The sequence below is a fragment of the Kogia breviceps genome, chromosome 12, assembly GCF_026419965.1.
Source record: "Kogia breviceps isolate mKogBre1 chromosome 12, mKogBre1 haplotype 1, whole genome shotgun sequence".
Taxonomy (NCBI): domain Eukaryota; kingdom Metazoa; phylum Chordata; class Mammalia; order Artiodactyla; family Physeteridae; genus Kogia; species Kogia breviceps.
In genome coordinates this window covers 51636667-51653486 of record NC_081321.1, presented here as the reverse complement: position 1 = coordinate 51653486, position 16820 = coordinate 51636667, and the positions used below count along the sequence as shown (strand labels likewise).

General features: G+C 40.6%; 1 protein-coding gene across 2 annotated transcripts in view; it reads right to left on the bottom strand.

Moving 5' to 3' along the window:
- SRGAP1 (SLIT-ROBO Rho GTPase activating protein 1) overlaps positions 1-16820 on the bottom strand; it is a 271830-nt gene that overhangs the window by 131606 nt on the left and 123404 nt on the right. For both annotated transcript variants that reach the window (XM_059080331.2, XM_059080329.2), the window contains exons 2-3: positions 8311-8506; positions 1182-1344 (exon numbers count right to left, since the gene is read on the bottom strand). In XM_059080331.2, the coding sequence (XP_058936314.1) occupies positions 1182-1344; positions 8311-8506 (359 nt within the window). The remainder of the gene's footprint in view (positions 1-1181; positions 1345-8310; positions 8507-16820) is intronic.

The following is a 16820-nucleotide window of genomic DNA, read 5'->3' as shown; positions in this document are numbered from 1 at the left end:
GAGGTGCTGGTCCCAGAGGCCCTGGCTGAAAGGTTGCCAGCATCCCCATGACTGGGAAGCATCACAGAGCTTCATACAAATTTGGATAAACTGTGACCTCCTTGAGCACGAACACTAGTTTTTCTTCATCAAAGTAACCTTTCCAAGACCTGACACCATCCCTCACTCATAGAGGACAAGACGCAAAAAGCCCATTGAACCAAATGAGGTCTTGGCAGAAAGGGCTGATGTACGAGAAAATTACTTACTTTCCTGGCTCAGTCTAAACTATTTTTAAAAAATCTCTATGTTTTAAGATACATAGGATATTTCTCTACGTGGTCTCTTCTTAATTAATATGTTATTTCCAAATTTTAAAAATTTCTCCTTTGTTTGAAATTTTTTTTTCCTATTTAATAGAGCAAAAGAAAACTTCGAGTTTGCTAAATTCCATTTCTAGGTCACAAATCAAATCTGATGTGGACACATCAAACATGACTAAGAAGTTTCCCAGATGGCCTGCATGACACAACTTTGTTTTAAAGGGTCCCTTTGAAACATAAATGTCTTTCATCTGCAAGGTGGTTTTGTCCCCCCACTTTCTGAAACTAATAATTACTTACTGAATAGATGTACAGATATTGGTATAGGCACCAAACACCCTGAGTATGAAGCTGAGGAGGTGGTGGAGAACCCTTGTCCTATAAACATAGAAACCAAAAGCCAGTCTTATTGAGCAAGTAGCTGCATTCCCTACACAGGAAATGGTCCAATTTTGTTAGTGTTCTCAACAAAGATGTCCAAACAACAAAAAAATTGCTGAGAGCTGGCTGAGACTGGTAACAATGATATGAAGCCTTAAAAGCCCAATTCCTGGATTTTTTTTTAAAGTGGATTTGGGAAGGAGGAAGCTCTCTGGCATGTAAGGGACTATTTTCCGTGCCCCGGGGAATGTTTTCCTGCCACTCTCTCACAGCTTCTGCTGCTGGTCTGGTGGGAATAAGAAAAAAACTGTGATAACATTTTCCCAAGAGAGCAGCGATTTAGCTTTTTGTTCTGTGTCTTTAAATTATCTGTTCACTCATTCATTTTTTGAACCTAATATTTATTGAATACAATTAAGGCAGCAGACCCTTCTCAGTCTTGGTTACGGGCTCAGTGGTTATAGGGAAGCACACTCTGGCAGGATTGATGGAGGATACCTTTTTAAACATCCTGGTGGAATCCTCACTTATCTGCATGAACCGCATAATCACATTGTTCAGATAGATGTCACTCAAGGTTGCGTGGTCTTTGCTTTCTCGTCTTACTTGGTTCAGGAGCAAATACCAGCAGTTCACTGGAGACAACAAGTTCTGGTCTTTCCTAAGAAGTGAAGAAGAGAGAGAATTACCAGCAAGTTCAAAGCTGCCCCAATCAGCTAAGGGAAAGTCACCAAGGCAAACTAGGAGCCACAACAGACGGGCATTGTCCCTGTTCTTTCTCCTCTGAGCATTGCTCATAGCACCCAGCCAGCAATTCCCCTAGGCTTGGTTAAAAACTTGGACCAAGAACACCAATCAAAACTCACACTCCTGACAAGGGCATGGAACCCTAACATATACAGTACTAAGGCAGGCCTTTAGCTTTAAACACCCCATTGAAGAAAGGAGTTTATGTTTACATAAAAATCTACTGACTACTGTCTCACAGACTGTGGTTTGCCACTGAACACAAAGCATGCTCTGAATGTCCAGTCTGTTGTCGGAAAAGAAATTTGGCTAGGTATACTTTCCATGGAACATAAATGTGAGGATGATTTACTAATCCCCTGATACTTAACCTCCAGCCTCCCAAAAAGTGTTCCCGGGAAGCAGAACTTTATAGCATTGTCTCAGGGCTTGTGAATAGAATGAAGAACTTTACTGGCTTATGACATGTCACATCTCCTTTTTAAACCCATTAAGTTATTTCAGATTTGTAACCACTCCTTGTTTTATTCTACATAATAAAGTGAAAAGTGAATATAAACCACAAAGGGCAACTTGTAAAAAGTTTTAAAGAAGAACTGCAAACAAAAGCAGTGACCGACGGGGATATTACTGCTTTAAAAAAAAGAAAAGTACAATGTTTGTTTTCTGTTTTTTTACTTTAAAAATCTAACTCTAAAATGGCAAAATGGCACAGAATGTTTATCCTAACTCAGGGACACTAGTGCTATTTTATCAGACATGTTATCCTCCTAATATTCATGATGATTTATGATTCTGAATACTAATTAAATTAGAAAAATGATTAAAGAAAGACTTTCAGCCCTTATGTCCCTCGGATTCAGGATTTAACCCTGCATTAGTCAAAACCCTCTCCAAAAGAAAGGGGAAGTAGACCACAGAAGTACAGATGGGTGTAAGGGAAGAAACCCCTGATCTAGGGTCCCAGCACTTATACCCAGAAGAGAAGCCTCCCACTCTCCCAGCTGGCACATTAAGAATTACACCCCCAACCTAAAGAACTCTCCTTTTCTCTCAAACCCAATGGTTCTATGGCAGAATACTGAAGCCTTTCCACTGACATTCTCTAGCCGCCCAGCCCAAGAGGTAAGTGTTATCTCATATTAACTTTTCTGTATATCCTTTATGATGAAGTAACCCACAAAGGTTCTTTGAGAACATTTCATACTTTTTTGTATCCACAGGGCCCTGCCCATGGTCAGCATTAAATAAATGTTATTTCATTCATTGAATAAACACTTTTTATTGCCTTAATAGTAAGTGATAACAGTATCGATAACAACAATAACAACAGAGGCGGCTAAGCTATCATTTACTGAGCACCTACTGAGCACACAAGTCAAGAGCATGGAATATGGATCTATACTGTCTCACTTCAAATCCCAGAACAATTACCTAGGAGATCTTGGCCAACGTATTTAAACCTCTCTGTGCCTCCATTACTTCATTTGTAAAATGGGTAAAGCAATAGTACCAATCTCATAAGATTATGAGGATTATTTGAGTTAATATATATATTTTTAGTGCTTACTAGAATGCCTTAGATTAATAGTAAGTGCTGTGTAAAGTTAGCGATTTTCATGTAGCGGCTGGTCTAAAGACTTTACGCACATTAACTCTACCTAATCCTTACCACTACAACTTAAGGCAGAGATGCTTTGTATCCCCTCTATCAATAAGAGCACTTAAGCTTTAGCAAGGCACAATGATTTGCTCAAGACTAAAGCTGGTCAGAGAAAGTCTCTGAGTCCAGGGAGGCTGATCCAAGTCTTGGTCTTTCTACCATGCTGTGGCAACTTTAGGCCAAGGATTATCCTATACAACAAGCATCCCAAAACTGAGTAAGAGCTAGACTCCATAGCCCAGCTTAAATGATCGGTAAAGTAAAGGTGCTAAAGGTTTAACACATTTGTCTTGTGAAGAGAAGGAATACTGAGTGCATACCCCATGTCAGCTATTAATCACATCAACGATTTGCTATGTTTCTCAGTTACTGGTCATAAAATCTCATTTTACAAGTTAGGAAACCAAGGCTCAGAAAGGTTAAGCAACTTGACCAAAGTCACACAGTAGAGCCAGTATTCAAACCAGGTCTGTTTGACTCTTTCCTAAAGGGGTGTCTTTGATTTATTCCCCCCTAACCCTGGTTTGTCCTTTCTGTAGACTTATTACCTTATCTTCAGTTCTGTAGTCAATAATAAACTTACTCAAGTGAAGGAAAATTCTGAGCTGCCTACCTTTTGAAGAAAACTAATGAAAAAACCAGGAGGAACAAAAGGTGGCAGCTGATCCACTCAGGGATCAGACTAAGGTGCATGGGCCCACCCATGTTTTCAGTTCACAAGAGATTACCAAGTACAGAACACAGAAGGAGACATTCAAAAATATTTACTGAATGTACAAATAAATGGGCTGTCTTCTTATTTGCAATCACTTTTAAAAAGGGACAGTTTCTATAAATGAGGATCTAGTACTGGCTCCAGTCTCTGTCAAGCACATTTGATATTTGCTCACCCTGGGAACCATCACCAAAATTTATTTCTATGCTGACCAACACTAGAGGTTAAAGTCAGCCAAAAATAAAAGTTAAAAAAGTATTCCCGGGCTTCCCTGGTGGCGCAGTGGCTGAGAATCCGCCTGCCGATGCAGGGGACACGGGTTCGTGCCCTGGTCCGGGAAGATCCCACATGCCACGGAGCAGCTGGGCCCGTGAGCCATGACCGCTGAGCCTGCGCGTCCGGAGCCTGTGCTCCGCAATGGGAGAGGCCACAACAGTGAGAGGCCCGCGTACCGCAAAAAAAAAAAAAAAAAAAAAAAAAGGACCTCCTACTTCCTTTTTTTCTGCAAAAGTTCCTACCTTTTTTTTATGATGAGAAGGGTTAGAAAAAATTGTTTTATTGACATAGAGTTTATGTACAATATCATATAAGTTACAGGTGTACAATATAGTGATTCACAATTTTTAAAGGTTGTACTCCATTTATAGTTATTATAAAATACTGGCTATATTCCCCGTGTTGTACAATATATCCTTGTAGCTTATTTTATACATAATGGTTTGGTACCTCTTAATCCCCTACCCCCAGGTTGCCCCTCCCCACTTCCCTCTCTGCACTGGTAACCGCTAGTTTTTTCTCTGTATCTGTGAGTTTGCTTATTATATTCACTAGTTTGTTGTATTTTTTTAGATTCCACATATAAGTGATATCAAACAGTATTTGTCTTTGACTGATTTCACTTAGCATAATAACCTCCAAGTCCATCCATGTTGCTGCAAATGGCAATATTTCATTCTTTTTTATGGCTGAGCAGTATTCCATTGTGCATATTTAAGACAGCTTCTTTATCCATTCCTCTGTTCATGGACACGTAGGTTGTTTCCATACCTTGGCAACTGTAAATAATGCTGCTATGAATATTGGGGTGCATGTATCTTTTTGAATTAGTGGGGTTTTTTTTTTGATATATACCCAGGAGTGGAATTGCCAAAAAGGAAATGCAGATGGCCAACAGGCACATGAAAATATGCTCAGCATTGCTAATCATCAAGGAAATGCAAATCAAAACTACAATGAGGGCTTCCCTGGTGGCACAGTTGTTGAGAATCTGCCTGCCAATGCAGAGGACATGGGTTCGAGCCCTGGTCTGGGAAGATCCCACATGCCGCGGAGCAACTGGGTCCGTGAGCCACAACTACCGAGCCTGCATGTCTGGAGCCTGTGCTCCACAACAAGAGACAGTGAGAGGCCTGTGCACCGCGATGAAGAGCGGCCCCCACTCGCCGCAACTAGAGAAAGCCCTTGCACAGAAATGAAGACCCAACACAGCCAAAAATAAATAAATAAATAAAAAACTACGATGAGATACCACCTCATTGTAGTGTCAGAATGGCCATCATCAAAAAGAACACAAATAACAAATGTTGGCGAGGATGTGGAGGAAAGGGAACCCTCCTACACTGTTGGTGGGAATGTAAATTGGTGTAGCCACTGTGGAAAACGGTATGGAGGTTTCTCAAAAAACCTACCCCCCCCTTTTTTTTTTTATGTGGTACGCGGGCCTCTCACTGTTGTGGCCTCTCCCATTGTGGAGCACAGGCTCTGGACGCACAAGCTCAGTGGCCATGGCTCACGGCCCCAGCTGCTCCGTGGCATGTGGGATCTTCTGGATCGGGGCACGAACCTGTGTCCCCTGCATTGGCAGGCAGATTCTCAACCACTGAGCCACCAGGGAAGCCCTCTTTTTAAAAAAATTTTATTTTTGGCTGCATTGGGTCTTCATTGCTGCGCTTGGGCTTTCTCTAGATGTGGCGAGCAGGGGCCACTCTTCGTTGCGGCGCACGGGCTTCTCATTGCAGTGGCTTCTTTTGTTGTGGATCACGGGCTCTAGGAGCACGGGCTCAGTAGTTCTGGCGCAGGGGCTTAGCTGCTCCACGGCATGTGGGATCTTCCCGAACCAGGGCTCAAACCCGTGTCCCCTGCATTGGCAGGCGGATTCTTAACCACTGCACCATCAGGGAAGTCCGTACCCTACTTTTTATGTCGGATCCAAGGCCACAGAAGGGTGTAAAATGAAACTGCAAAGCCAATGGTGAAGGCTAAGATGTGCTTCTCTGCAACCCCCTTCCATTTGGAGCCCAGGCTGAGCAGATGGGCCTCCTTGTTGTCCCCCATGTGGGTGGGCGAGTGGCTTTCTGCTCTACCATTTCACTGAGATAGATAGTAGTTCTGTTACTCCTGACTTTAGGCTGTGATGCAATGCAATAGGATTGGCGATGAGCAAGTCCTCCCTTCCAGCTCCCTACCTTGCATAAGCCTCATCTTCTGTCCCCACGTAGGACTACAGGGTGATATAATCACCACTCAAGTTTCCAATTCCCTTTTCCTTTTTTTTGGCCCTTGTAAATTTCCCTCACTTTCCTGAGTTCAGTTATACATTTAAAGTGATGTCTATTATATTTTAGTCAGAATTTCCGGGAGTTTTACAGCACAAGTATTTTTCAGATTATCTAGTTCATTGTATTTCCAGAAATGAAAGACTGGGAGGTCTTTTTAGTATCTCCTAAACAAGTCTATTTCTTTCTACCTGCAGTGTTGCTAGTTCATGCCATTATGGTGAGGGTCCTCCACCTGGTCTCCCTCCCTTGACTGTGTCCTCCTCCAGCCCCCAATCCTATCTACGATCTTTGTCATTTTCTCAAAATGCAGGTGTGAGCTGGTCTTCTTTCTACTTAAAACTCTACGAAGGTTTCTCTGGCCCTTAGGATAAAGTCCAAACTTCCTGGCATGATCCACAGGCCTCCATGATCTGGCACAATGTACACTGGGTGCCACACAGCTCACCACCTTGTTACTCACTCACACCGGCCTACTTTCTGCTCTGCAAAGCTAACCTACACCCCTACCCATCTGGTCTCTTATGAGTGATGTTCCCCTTGCCTGAACCTCCTGCTCTGGTCCCTTTACTGCCCAACTAGTCCTTCGGGTCTTCATTAACATATCACTTCTTCCAGGACCTTTCCTGGACCCTGCTGTCCCCACCCACACTGCAGAATGGATTTCTGTCAGGTCTGTCCCTAGCATCCTGCATTTACCCCTGTCAGAGCCCTTGTATACTCTATTGGAGTTGTCTGCCTATTTGTGTCTCAGATTTAAATTCTAAAGTAAATCTCATCAGAAAAACCTGCACATATTTTTTTTTTAAAACAAATGAAGTACAGTTGACAGTGAACATAGGTTTGAACTGTTCAGGTCTACTTACACAGATGTTTTTCAATAAATATAGTCCCTGTGGGACTTCCCTGGTGGCAAAGTGCTTAAGAGTCTGCCTGCCAATGAAGGGGACACGGATTCGAGCCCTGGTCCGGGAAGATCACACATGCCACGGAGCAACTAAGCCCGTGCGCCGCAACTACTGAGCTTGCGTTCTACAGTCCGCGAGCCACAACTACTGAAGCTCGTGTGGCTAGGGCCCGTGTTCCGCAACAAGAGAAGCCACCGCAATGAGAAGCCCATGCACTGCAACAAAGAGTAGTCCCCGCTCGCCGCAACTAGAGAAAGCCCGCACACAGCAACAAAGACCCAGTGCAGCCAAAAATAAAAATGAAAAATAAATTTATATAAAAAAACATAGTACCTCTATTTTCATTACATCCTTAAATTAACTAGATGCGGGGGAAAGTTTCTGTTCAGTTAGAGATCACAATATGTAGAACTGGGTTTGAGTCCTGATCTGTCCATAACTGTTTCAGCTTCCTGCCTTCAGGTGACTCATTTATCAATTCCTTTATTTTTGAAGCAGAGATAGCAGTATGTGGACTTTCGACTGTGCCAGGGGATTGGTGCCCCTAACCCCCGTGTTCTTCAAGGGTCAACTGTGCGATTAATATAAGGTTTAATTAAGCTAGATTGTATGCATTTTATCAAACGCCCTTGTTTTAAGTCAGTCTCAACTGCAATGACCACAAGCATGATTGGGGGGTGGGATATAAATTTAAGCAACTCTCACTGCTTATTTTCATGTAAGATCACTATACATAAATCTTGAGGTCTTTGCTTGAAGAATCAGCTATTTAAAATTTGCCCATCCAAATACCTACCTGTGTTAAACAACAACTCCTAGTGTATTTATTGGAAAGAGAAACATGTCAAGAGAATACTATTAGTTTAAAATGTAATACATTTATGCTCATAAATTATAAATGCAGAGGGTTGCTTTTATCTATGGGGATACATCAATCAACAACTTTTCAGACAAAAATGGAAAATTCTAAAACCAATAAGGGTGGTAAAAAGATAGGATATCCCCTTGGAAAGGTGAATTTGAGTCAAGTTCCCCTTACTTGTACTGTTGATGATCCTTAGTGCTTCTTGTTTTTGCCATGAACCTTTCTGCTAACTTTTCTAGGTTCCGAGAATATTCCGTCTCAATTTCGGCTTTTTTCCGGAAGAAATCTTGCAGGTCCTGCAGAAGCTGAACTCGCATCTCTGTTTGCTGCTCCAGGCATTTCTGTTGTTCTACCAGTTGAGCTCGAATTTCTAAGGAGAAAACAGAATCCATTTGATGATTTCACGAAAATTACTGAGGTGTGCTGGTATGTGCAAGATAAAAATAATGCATCTTATTATACATTTAGCTCTATATTGGAGCTTTACGAGGCTGCTGTGTTCAGGCAGAGTCTTTAAATAAGATATCTGCTGACCCTGTAAAAGAATGAGATAAGCCTCCGGAAAGAATGTAATAAATAGAATAGAAACATGGATTACGTGTGCAATGCCACAAACATACGTGGAGTCATGAGGGGAAAAAAATGAAAGCCTTTTAGATAACAATTTGTAACACGTGACATCTTTGGGTAGCTGAGGACATTGTAGTTTTTTAAATAGCATTTTACCTCAACTATCCTTTCTGAGTTTGAATGGCAAAGAAATGAGCATCATTTCTTCCAGACTTCTGAACCTTCTCAATTTCTTTGCCAGTTGGCACATACAAACACTGACATCTGGTAATTTTTATTTAGTGCATAAATTTCTAGTTTGTAAAACACATAGCTTCAGGGTTTATAGGAATGCCACACCTAAAAATAATTTCCTTTTATATCCAAATAATCCATTCATTATGGGGCAATCCTTGGATTCCACTTTATTATTCTGATCACAAGATCAAGAGCTCTTCACTTGGCTTTCACTTTTTCCCCATTGCTCAAACTAAGCCTTATCGACACATTTAACTGAAAAGAATCCTTTGACAATTTTAATACATTAGGAACAGGAAGGTTAGTCATTTAGTGATTTAGTACAAACACAAAGGCAAAAGTGTGTCATGCAAAACTATCTGCAAATGACTGTAACAATGAACCATGTGTGTTTTGGAAAATAAGATACAGTAACTATTAACTACTGACTTGTTTTTGTTCTGAGACTCAGGGCTAACATCCAAAGACAAGAATATTCATACTGGAAAACTTCTTTATTTCATCCTTCCCAGTGTCGGGTGCATATTCCCTAAAAGTGAGGGCTGAATCTAATTCAGTGGAGTTTAAGAAATTGATGTCCAAATAACAGCTCAATTTCTTCCCATGCTTTTTCTTAAATAAAGACTGAGCTGACAGTACGTATGCAGATACTTGACCATGTGTAATCAGGCTCATTAACAGCAGGGCCATCCAGTTCTGAATGAGGAGTCAGGAAATTTGCTCAACTTAACAGCTAATAACAATGGAATGCTTGCTGTTCTACACCCTAATGAAGTGGATACTAGTATTATCCTCAATTTGCAAAGAAGATGCAAAGAAGAAACTGAGGTTTAATGAGATGACATACTTCATCTAGAGACTTCAGCTGGTAAGTGGCACCCACAGGACCACTAACCCAGGTCCGTCCGTCAATTAATTGAACGCTTCTGCCTGCCTTTCTTTTCTTTTTTTTTTTGCGGTACGCGGGCCTCTCACTGGCTTGGGACGCGCAGGCTCAGTGGCCATGGCTCACGGACCCAGCCGCTTCGCGGCGTGTGGGATCTTCCCGAACCGGGGCACGAACCTGTGTCTCCTGCATCAGCAGGCGGACTCTCAACCACTGCGCCACCAGGGAAGCCCACAAGCAGCTATTATTTAAATCTAGGGCAGGACCTACTAAATACTAATAATGGCCATTTTAAAGGAGCTAAAATTTACTGGTTTTTTTATGACTTATTTAATTTCTGTTCTACCAGAGCATCACCACAGGATGAATCAACATCAATAATCCAACAAGAATAACACACAAAAAGACTATGCTTTCGGGCTTCCCTGGTGGCGCAGTGGTTGAGAGTCCGCTTGCCGATGCAGGGGACACGGGTTCGTGCCCCGGTCCGGGAAGATCCCACATGCCGCGGAGCGGCTGGGCCCGTGAGCCATGGCCGCTGAGCCTGCGCGTCCGGAGCCTGTGCTCCGCAACGGGAGAGGCCACAACAGTGAGAGGCCCGCATACCGCAAAAAAAAAAAAAAAAAAAAAAAAAAAAAGACTATGCTTTCAAACTACTCAATTAATTTGTTTAAAAAATTGAAATAGTCCCTCTACGCTACAGAAATATTGACTAATACTTACCAAATAAAATGGAATTGCCTAGGAAAGGAAGAAACGGAGGCATTTCTTGCTATTGCTCTGATAAAGGGAAGTCCTAACCCTTAAAATAAATTTGTGTGAGACCACAGAGTGTGATGCATGTTTCTCGGAAAGACTGAGGCCAGGCTGGGCTGTTTCTCTAATATGTTACTGAATGATTAGGACTAGGACATAAAATTGATAGACTGGGTGTGATACTCATGATCATCCAGCAAAAAATAAAAACACAGTAACACTTCTAAAGCATCACAGATCATCTCGATTATTTCATAGTCTTGTTTCGTCAGATTTTCCTTATGATGTCAAAAAAGTCTACATTGTGTGTGGATTTATCAGTACCTTTACCTGTGGGCTATAAGGAATTCTCCCAAATAACAGGTAAGAACCACTGGAATATCTTTAAAGAGAAGAACCCAATTAGACTAACTGGTTCCATCAATCGTTCACATAGTCGTTGCTGATGTGAATATTTATATAATCTTGCAGCTATTGATTAGCTAAACACTAGGTGCAAACTTTTGTGAAACATGCTGAGACTTCCCTGGTGGCACCGTGGTTAAGAATCCGCCTGCCAATGCAGGGGACACGGGTTCAAGCCCTGGTCCGGGAAGATCCCACATGCTGCAGAACAACTAAGCCCATGTGCCACAACTGGTGAGCCTGTGCTCTAGAGCCCATGAGCCACAACTACCGAAGCCGTTGCACCTAGAGCCCGTGCTCTGCAACAAGAGAAGCCACCACAACGAGAAGCCGCGCACCACAACAAAAAGTAGTCCCCCGCTCACCGCAACTAGAGAAAGCCCGCACGCAGCAAAGAAGACCCAATGCAGCCAATAAATAAATTAATTTTTAAAAACAAATATGCTAAAAAGTCTAAAAAGGCTAGAAATTTGGAGCAAAAAAAAATCCATAAACGTGAATGAACTTTATTAATTACTTTTGTGTGTGAATAGACTGAATAAGCAAAGGCCGTTTCTTCATTTCACTAGAAATCCGAACCCAAGAGTTATGCTTCTTTTACACTCTGCACCTTATGGACCCATGTTGGAGTTACGGTGTCACCTATTACAAGTCACATGACATGGGGCAAGTTGCTTAACATCTCGAAAAATAAGAGCTCCATCTCAGAGGTTGTGGTGAGAGAATTAATTGAGGTAAGTGAAAAGCATGCTGCAATCTGCAAACCACTATGAAACAGATGGAGATGTTATTATTACTAGTATCAGCAGGTTTTCACTAGAAAAATATTTATTGACTATTTCCTTGTGCCAGACTCCCTTCTAGTGGCTCTAAATAACAGACTGGAAATCACAAGCCCCATCCCTCAGTGAGAAGACAGCCAAGACAAACAGACAGTGAGAGCTAGTGACCTTCAGGGCCTTGATTTACCAATGTCAGGGAGCAATGGGAGGAGGTGTGTTGGGAAACGAGGCAAAGGCTGAGGGGGTGATCCTGAGGGTGACTCAGCAGTGTGTTGGCAGACACAAAGGGGAAGGGCATCCCAGGCTGAAAGAACACAAGCACAGGCAAGAGGAGAGAACAGGAAGAGTACCTTGCCAAGTACTTCTCTGTGCTAAAACCTAACTCTGGCTGGGTAATGGGTCTAGTCATGGGCTAGGTCACAAAGGATCCCACAAGGTAGACTAAGGAGTACAATTTTATTTTTTAGGCCAGTTTCCCCAACTGGCTTGATGGTAAGAGCCACCAGGGGTGATTACTAAAAATACCTGTGTCCAGGTCCCTCAGATGGATATTTTGATTCTGTTGGTCTGACAGGACCGGGAACAGAGGATTTTAACTAAGTACCCAGGTGAATCTTACCACTGGGCAACTGCAGGAAACACCAGTTGGGAGGAATTGAACAATTTTGAACAAGAAAGATACATGATAAGATTTGCATTCTAGAAAACAGCACAAATAAATGAATAAATAAATGAAATGAAAGGCTATGTATCCTGTACCTTATTAAATTGTTTCCTTTGTGAGCTACAGGGGTCCTCATTTGAATTTTGAATTATTGGGCAAAACAAACCAACACCACAGACAAAAACCCTCACAAGAATGAATGGTATCCATGTTTTTCTCTGCCTAAGCCTATTATTTTAATTAGTTATGAATCACTCATTTCTGTCATCTGGTGTGGAACTAATGAGTATGTCCATGTTATCTGTTATCAGAGGAGAAGCTGATTGTCAACCACATTGTAGGAAAAAAGCTGTGCTGCCCAATATGTAGCCATCTGTCACACTGAGCACTTGAAATGTGGCTGCTCCAAATTGAGATGTGCTCTAAGTGTAAAATACACAGAGGACTTCAAAATCTTACTGTGGGAAAAAAAAAGAACATAAAAGTGTCTCATTAATATTTTTTATATTAGTTAATGTTAGAATTAAAAACTTTAGATACTTTGGTTATAAAAAGATGTTAAAATTAATATCACCTGTTCGTCTCTCTTTTTTTTTTTTTTGCAGTACGTGGGCCTCTCACTGTTGTGGCCTCTCCCGTTGCGAACCGCAGGCTCCGGACGCGCAGGCTCAATGGCCATGGCTCACGGGCCCAGCCACTCTGCGGCATGTGGGATCCTCCCGGACCGGGGCACGAACCCGTGTCCCCTGCATCGGCAGGCAGACTCTCAACCACTGCGCCACCAGGGAAGCCCCTCGTCTCCTTTTTTTAAAAAATGTGACTGCTAAAGAAAATTTAAAATTGGAAATGTGTCTCATCTATAGGACAATTCTCCTCTAGTACATTAGTGAATTAGCAACTAAGTTTCTCATAAGTGGAATCTGGAATGTGGGGTTACCATCAGAAAAGGTCTTTGAAGAGATAGCGGACTTGAGATCAGAAGATAAGATTTATGCACAAGGCAAATACCAGGTAGAATACAGAGTATCAGGACGTCGGTTCCAGTTAGAAGTAGGACCTTGGAAGAGAAACCATCTCTGTGGAACTCATGTTTCCTCAACTGTAAAATGATCGCTAATCATAACTGCCATATTCGCCTCCCAAAGGCAACAGAAGGCTTCAATGAGATGAGATATACAAAGGCTTCCTCATCATGTCAAACACTGTATTGGCCAATTATCATATAGTGTGGATTGAAAAAAGGAAAATACGAGTTCTAGATTTGATGGTGTCAACTACACAGACTAAAGGACTTTCAAAAAAGAAAAGACCATAGGCCAGAGCTGGGGTCTTCATCATTGATAGCTTCAGAGGTAGTTGGCCCTGCACTGCATTTAAAGGATATGTAAAATTTGGAAGGCTATGCAAATCTGGGGAATGGAAAAGTAGTTCTTTAAATAACTGAAAATGATAATTCTTGATACCCTGGCCCAGAAGAGTAAGGTTCTAGGGAAGGAAGTTTAGGGTGGCTGGACCAGGTCACTGCCTCATGGAAAATATAACTCGCTGAAGTCTTTTTCTACTTCTGACTTATGAAATCACCAACGACTTAGGCAAACTAAATACCATAGACATACATGAAATCGGTTTGCTTCCATTCTAAGCTGGAACCATGGCTGCATTCTAGAACTCGAGATAATTAGCACACTTGTGAGGGAGTAGAGTTAATGATAAAACCTTTTGTAATAAAATAAGAAAGTGTCCTCTCAGCACAGTTAATCCTCACTGTATGGATATGAAAGTAAAGTCAATTTCACAACATTTCCTGCACTTAAAGAGAGGCTGTGTCTGTTTTTCTAAGTTCTCATAATAATATCTTCATTTGAAGTGACATTTACCTCAGTATTATTTTAGAATAAAGCTTACTACAAAAGCATCAGTTTTCATAGCATTTGAAAGCCAAATATTATATTTTGGTCCATAATATTTTCAGGAAAAGTATGGAAAACTAATTTGTACTTTTTTTTTCCAGATGAAAGCTAGCCAGGATAAAAGGCAATAAATTAAGTTGATCAATTATTGCAGTTTATCTACATTGTAGGAAAGGCCAGGTTAAGGAAGTACAGATCTGAATGATTAGCTTTAGTGCTTTTATTTAGAATGCACATGAGGCAGGAGGACTTCATTACCTTCCCTATAATTAAGCAAGAACACTTAAGACCACATTAGTAGACTGATTTTTACTACCAGAAAAAGACAGTGTGTGGAAATCACTGATCTATAGCGAGTCCAAAGATTTACATTTTGGAAGGGCTGTGTCACCGACAAAGGTTCAAGGCATTCTTTAAACGTTGACATTCTTTCCTGAAATAATTCAACATGGAGTCTCATGGTGTAAACATGTTACACATGTTTTTCTCTAAATAAGTTTTAAGAATGAAAAACTTTTAAACTAGTTTAAATCTTCTGTATTGAATTAACTGCAAATTGAGGCTTTTTTCAAATTATAATTTTAAAGCATCTACTAGAACACAGTTTAACCCCACAAGCAATTTACCACTTATGTCGAACAGGAGAATATTTACTGAGTTCCTACTATGTTCCAGATGCTATGATAAGTACTTGATGTAATTTAGCTCATTTCATTCTTACAGCAAACCTATTATGTAATGCCTCCATTACATACATGAGGAAATTGAAGCAGGAGGTTAAGTGTTTGGTCCAAAATTATACAATGAATAAGTACTAGAGCTTAGATTCCCATTCAGGTTTGTCTGACTCCAAAGTTCATGATGCAAAATTATACCCCTCAACAATACACATAGTGTGCAATTACACAAAGCAAGCCTAAGTGATCTGGGCCTAGCCTTAGAGATAAGTTATTAGAATGTATATAGATGCTGTATATAACTATTAATGTATCAAATAAAAGTTTAAGTGTCAAATGTCTAGCATCATTTAGAAAAGCAATAAAAATTGCATTTCTATCTCTTACTTAAAGAAAGCCAAAAGACAAAAAAAAAAAAAAACTAAGATTTTACAAAACTAGCTAAGTGGCTAATGCTAATTCCCTAGTACTTCCTGAATGTCACAGCTTTATGGGAAACCATGTATTTTGGTCAATTGCTTTGGTTTTAAATCATAACTGTACTACTGCTATTATGTTACAATGACTGTAGAGCTTTGAACTATATAGCTTATGAATGAATCCCCTGAATACAAATATCACATCTCTAAATTTACATATAACACATAATAGATACTCAATAACTATCTCTGATGAATGCTTGCTTCAGTAAAGATAATTAGCTACTAAAATGCTTCGTTATCCACATCTGGACATAGGACTCAAATTTTGCTAATTCATAAAATGTGTTTCCTGCCTCATCTCCCTGCAACCCACCACCCCATCACTACACCTCTTCATTCTTTGCTCCATGTGGTCCTGCGGGCATCCAGCCCTACAAGTTTTCCCACATAAACAATGTTCTACTCAGTCAACAGTTGAATAGAACTCCAGTTAAATTCAGTGAAAATCATGTTTTAAACATCTCTCAGTTAAAGGTATCTTTTATATGTCCATTTCTAACATAAGTGAAAACCTTCATCTAGGAAAATAACAAAGGAAGCACTAATCATTTCACTTAATTTTCCTTAGATTTCTATTAGAGACTTTGATTGGATTGCTATTGGCAACTTTATATCTTATTTTTATTTAACTACAGTTCAACAAATGAGAGCTCCAGTAACCTCTGGCTCCAAGTGAACTACCTGAACTCTAACTCAGGAGCTGATACAAGGAAACTGGAAAGTAGCCTAGTTACCTGTGCTTTCTTAACATTCATTTCACAGCTGAACATCACAATTCTGGATCATAGAATAAATACCTTTCAATCCTAGGCTACAAAATCCTTAAAGACATGGCAATTTTAAAAATCATATATAGCTCTATACATCTATATATGTAAATACACACACACATATATTACATATATGTATATTTTAAATGATTTTTTTAGGTCTAAGCAAATACTGAACATCAACCAGCTTGTGAAAATGTCAGAAATAATAATTCTCTTCTTCATTTCATCTCTTCAAAGTACCACAGAAAATGTCCAATTTGATATGCAACCTATGTATTAAAGTAACATTCTTCTATTTTATCCTCAGATGAAAGCCAAATTCTATAGTAAAAGTTATTTCTGGTCCTGCATGCTCAACCTTTACCCACTTAACCTGCAGAAATCGAATTCAATGATGTTCTCTCATTGTCTGCTCAACAAGCCAAGGAGTGAGTACAAAAATGCTTCCCCTTTTCATCTGACACACATTTACTGAGTAACTGTCAGGTGCTGGGCCCTGGAGAAGAAAAGATAAATCCATTGCTTTTTGCCCCCAGGGCCTC